The sequence below is a fragment of the Penaeus japonicus genome, unplaced genomic scaffold (genome assembly GCF_977035675.1).
Source record: "Penaeus japonicus unplaced genomic scaffold, GWHDUDI00000001_assembly GWHDUDI00000012, whole genome shotgun sequence".
In the NCBI taxonomy this organism is placed as follows: Eukaryota; Metazoa; Arthropoda; class Malacostraca; order Decapoda; family Penaeidae; genus Penaeus; species Penaeus japonicus.
The window spans coordinates 16,648,702-16,653,556 of NW_028234414.1; the positions used below are offsets into that span (position 1 = coordinate 16,648,702).

The 4,855-nt window shown below is 35.1% G+C and overlaps 1 protein-coding gene across 2 annotated transcripts; it reads right to left on the minus strand.

The window, feature by feature from the left end:
* Positions 1 to 205: 205 nt before the first annotated feature.
* On the minus strand, positions 206 to 4,420 carry LOC122259325 (R3H domain-containing protein 4). 2 transcript variants are annotated; one of them, XM_043026028.2, is made up of 7 exons: positions 4,173 to 4,420; positions 2,786 to 2,961; positions 2,226 to 2,344; positions 1,657 to 1,825; positions 1,430 to 1,554; positions 1,140 to 1,281; positions 206 to 965 (listed from the first exon to the last, which is right to left on the minus strand). In XM_043026028.2, exons 1-7 carry the CDS (start codon positions 4,238 to 4,240, stop codon positions 850 to 852), a joined length of 915 nt encoding a protein of 304 aa, XP_042881962.2. In that variant the 5' UTR covers positions 4,241 to 4,420; the 3' UTR covers positions 206 to 849. The 2 variants fall into 2 exon arrangements, with proteins under 2 accessions (XP_042881962.2, XP_042881961.2); XM_043026027.2 differs by having other exon boundaries at positions 1,430 to 1,560.
* Between the last annotated feature and the right edge of the window lie 435 nt (positions 4,421 to 4,855).

Consider the following 4,855-nt stretch of genomic DNA (forward strand, 5'->3'; position numbering starts at 1 on the left):
TAGAACTTTCTTCGGAAAGCAAGTTGTGCAATTCTGTTTTTGTTCAGCCTTTAGTTGAGGGTATAATTTGAGAACAATATACACCAAAGGAAAAGTTTTTCACTTTTTTACTATTTTGCTTGAAGCTTTCCTTATTTTTTTAAATTATTATTATTATTTTTTATTATTTTTTTTTTTTTTGTCTTGAAGGATACAGAAATTTAAGTATCCTTGAAGATATATTATGCATTTCCAATCTGTTTTCACAAAATGTGTCTATGGTCATCATATTTGTATCCTAATAAACAATAACAAAACACTTTCTAAAATCATTCCATTACAGTTACTTAATGAAAACAACAATATAAGTCCATAAAGTTCATAGACATCATACATACAAGTATATGTAAACCTATCAGAGTTCTTACAATCAGAATACATTCAGATGCAAATCAAGACTAATTTACATTTCATTAGCTTTTAACCAACTTATGCTAACATCAGAACTTGTATCTTATTCAACCTCAATGAATATGTGGAAAAAGATTTGAGACATACAATAAAAGCAAAGGTCATGGGAAACATTAAGCAAAGTAATTATGCAATTTACTTTTTGGAGCAAAATATTAAAGATGCACTGAAATTTTGTGTAAAACAGTGACACCAATGGATAAAAATATAACTTATCTAACTATATTTACTTACAAACCTCAAATGAGTTTTATATGAAACAATCTAAATGAATCTTCTCCTTTTCTAATCTTTCACTGTGTAATTTGATACTGGTTCAATCTAATAATATTTTTTTCCATATATGAAAAGGATTATTCTTAAAACTTTAGATGTTTTACTTTATTGGTTTTGCTGTTGTCAATATTTACTCCTATAGTAGGTTTCAATGTACTGATTGAGCGATACTTCGGGAGTATGGAAACATTCAGCTTTATTCTCCACTTTGGTTCGCCGAACATTTGCCATTGTAGAACCTGAAATTATAATATCATAAGAATATCTTATAATTATTGGTCAAAAACCTTACAGAACCTTCTTAAAGACAGATGTTTAACATTTTTAAAGTACTACTGCTTCTAGGATTTTCTTTCAAAATTTGAAAATGCTGAGAAGAATTTAAAAGTTCTTTAGAGACATTATTCACATACTTTTTGAACTTAAGAGGTTGTACTCGCAGAGAGCATGAACCAAAAGGCGCTGGAAACTGGTAAGTTCCTGGGTTATGTACACTGTTGTTGGATCACTAGCGAACAACTCTACAATTTCATCTTCAAGGTCCTTCAAAATACCCTGTATAAGAGAAAGAGCAAAAACAGTTAACACTAGAGGTTACAAATTAAGAATATATGAATCCAGAGTTCCATGGAGTATTTCTCAATATGACATTATTTTTCATTTGAGAGAGAGAGAGAGAGAGAAGAATAACAATCTTACTAACCACCGGGAACTGCCTTCCTTTCAGCAATTTGCGCAACTGGGGCTTCACTTCCCAAAAACGTTGCTCAGTGGTATAAGCTGGATGCATGTTTCGACAGTCACTCATTGGTGGAATCACCGTGAATCCTGAAACTGAAGTATGCTCAGTTTTTTTGTAAAAGATGCTTCAGATAAACTTTTATTGACTATTATGTGGTATAATGGAAAATCTTCTAAAGAAGTGCCAACCTTCTTCCTCAGGTGACTCTTCTGTCTTCTCTTGTCCAATCTTTTTGACTCTCTGAGTAAAGGAAACACCACCAATGCCACTGCTTCCTGTATTTTCTCTCTTTTTACAAATGGAGTTCAAATAATTCTCTTGCCTGTCCTCACTCAGAGAAATGAAGTACTGCCAGATCTACAGCCAAAAAATATCTTAGTGAGTAATATAACTAAAAATAATCTTTGAAATATCTTCCAATGCTATTCATTGTATCCATTCAATTCCTAATAGAACTGGTCGAGTTATCTTGGGTATTCAGCATGAGAGAGATAAATATATATCCTCTTAATGCTGGGTGACCACCATACAAAACATAGTAGCTTTGACATTCTATCCTGGGGGGGGAGGGGAGTCCCCTTGATGCTGCTGGAAACATAGAGATCACTATGACATGTTCAAATGGGTACCCAGCAGTAGGGGGATATAAAATGAATGAGAAAGAAGGAAAGACTTAAGCCATAAATCAAAGCAGTTTTATAAATAAACTAGAACTGATTCTGATTAAATTACACAAACAGTAAACACAATAATTTACCCTCATCTTGTCACAATCATTGAAGAGCTTGGTGAATACACCGTCAGACTTGGGTGCAACATCCATAACACTGAGATGCCCCTCAAGGTCATCTTCAACCAGGGTTTGGAGAGCTTGAGCTGAAAATGGCAGAGAGATAGAGTCATAAGTCATTATTGATTTTATAAAGTGCATTTTTCATTCATTTTAATCATATGCTATAACTATATTTCTTTATAAATTCAGGGATCTTAATTCATGAAAATAATATCATCTTCATAAACATTAAACCCCTAATAAATACATTCTATGATACCAAATAATACAAGAAAATAATAAACAAGGAAATGAAGTAGAAAAATGCATAGAAATAAATGATTCTAGAAAAAAGAAAAAAAAGAAAAAAGCACCCTTACCCACAATAACATTCCAGAAACTAACCATACTGCCATTCTAAAAATTTGAATAGTACTATTTCTTATATGACAGCATCTGCTCGCTTTACATAATGAATATACGGCACCTTAATTATTCCAATTAGATCCATGATCATGTCAAGGGTAACACTTCAAAACACTCGCCATTGTCAGCCCTACGGGTCTTCCTGGCTCCTGTGCGCCGACGCTGGTTATGGTGGTGCTGTTCTAGCCGCTGAATGAGCAGGTTTGGATCACGTCGCTGAGGAACAAAGGCTGGAGGTGGCACATCGGTTGTTTCTGGCTCCGAAGGAGGGGTAGCTGGTTGGCTAATTCCCAGCCTAATAAATGTATATCAAGTAATAGCATGGGTATGTGGATATTTGCATGGACATTTGCTTTTACAAATGAAATTATATACATATAAACATACAGAGAAAGTGTGGACAGTATGTGCATTATATTAAAAACCTAGAGGTTAGAAGGAAATTATTAGGATGTGAAGGCCAGTTCCTGATGTTTTGAGTGCCAAATCTTCACAGGAAATGTCACCTATTATCTGATGAGGAATTGAAAAGAGTGAAGTGAATATCTTCTTTTCTTCAAAATATGATTTTTTTCAGTAACAATCACAGCCACCTCTGCTCTTTGTTCTTATTACTGATATTAATGAATACATCTTTCTTTATTAAAGAAATAATATTTAACAAAACTCCATAAAAATGGACAATAGTTATAAAGTAGACAACTTATTTAGATGTCTGCTAAACAACAATATCCCAAGTGCAATTAGAGGCTGATATTTCGCATAAAGCAAATTCATGAAATTTCACTTGACAAATAACCTGCCATAAAGTATGAATCTCATGTCGTCACTCAATGTAGGGAAAACATCAGTAATTGAGCTATAAAAGGAGGAAAAAAAAGTAATTTATTAACGTTCTCCACAAAATAACCTTCATCTAAACTGATTATTTTTGGAATGGGATTAAGCTCATATATCTAGCTATCAAGTGTCCCCTGCATCCCTTTCCTAAACCGAGAGGAGTGCAAGGGGAGGGAGACCTGTCAAATAACTTAAAAAAAAAAAAAAAAATTGTAAATCTAAAACACATAGAACTATTTAGGACAAACTTGCTATTCCTGAATTCATTATCAAAATCATTGCATCACATCATGTACATCATCATGCAAATCTAAAGTGTAATTGTGTGAAGAATCTTATAAAATCTTTAACACGCAATAATAAAGGAATGACATAGACGGTATCAAGGACTGGCATCACGATCGCTTTCCAAAGTGAAATTGAAAGGGGCGATTGCATTTATTGTATAATAACTGTGCAATGAACTATACTATGAGGATTTACGAATATCTAAATGGCAACTGAACTAAGATGAATCTCGTGAAAACGCAGTCATATTCAATTACTTTTATTTGAAAAGATTCCCTTAGATCTGAGCATAGGCCTATAAACGATGAAGACCTAAGTCTTGACGTTGCTAACCTACATAACCATTCCTTTTCTGATGATCTACGCGACAACACTTACGAATTCACAGATTCCTCGCTGAAGCTGATCACTTTAGCTCTTGGGTGAAGTTTCCTGATGACACCCATATTGTCCTGCTGACTTCAAGGATCCCCGAAAGAAACGGCGACAAGTGGTTCCGCGAAGGTTAGTTAGTTAGTATATTTAGGCGACTGACTCGGAGTATCCAATGGCGGAGGTTGGCGAGCGCTGGCAAGGTGTCGCGTCAAGGGCACAGCTCGCGCCCTGTTTGAAAGGCTCGCAAGGGGAATGGAGGCATGATGGTGTAACACTATATAGTCTTTGTATGCGATACTTGCATACGCACACACATCCATACATTCACATAGGCATGTTTACACCGTGCTGTATACACATATGTATGTATACAATCATGCACCCATAAATACGATTATGTATACTTTCATGCAAACATAAATGCATTCTATCACATATACAAGCAAATGAAACAAACATAAATATATGCATACACACACACACACACATACAAACAAACACACACACACACACACACACACACACACACACACACACAAACACAAACACACACACACACACACACACACACACACACACACACACACACACACACACACACACACACACACACACACACACACACACACACACACACACACACACACACACACACACACACACACACACACACACACACACACACA

Bases quoted from the DNA above. Each gene is read 5' to 3' on its own strand.
- LOC122259325 (XM_043026027.2), bottom strand. From the start codon at position 4,240: ATGGGTGTCATCAGGAAACTTCACCCAAGAGCTAAAGTGATCAGCTTC. The intron at 1,561-1,656 runs GTTGGCACTTCT...AGCATACTTCAG, and splicing joins AGAGTCACCTGAGGAAGAAG to TTTCAGGATTCACGGTGATT. The intron at 1,282-1,429 runs GTTAGTAAGATT...TCTCTTATACAG, and splicing joins AAGGAAGGCAGTTCCCGGTG to GGTATTTTGAAGGACCTTGA.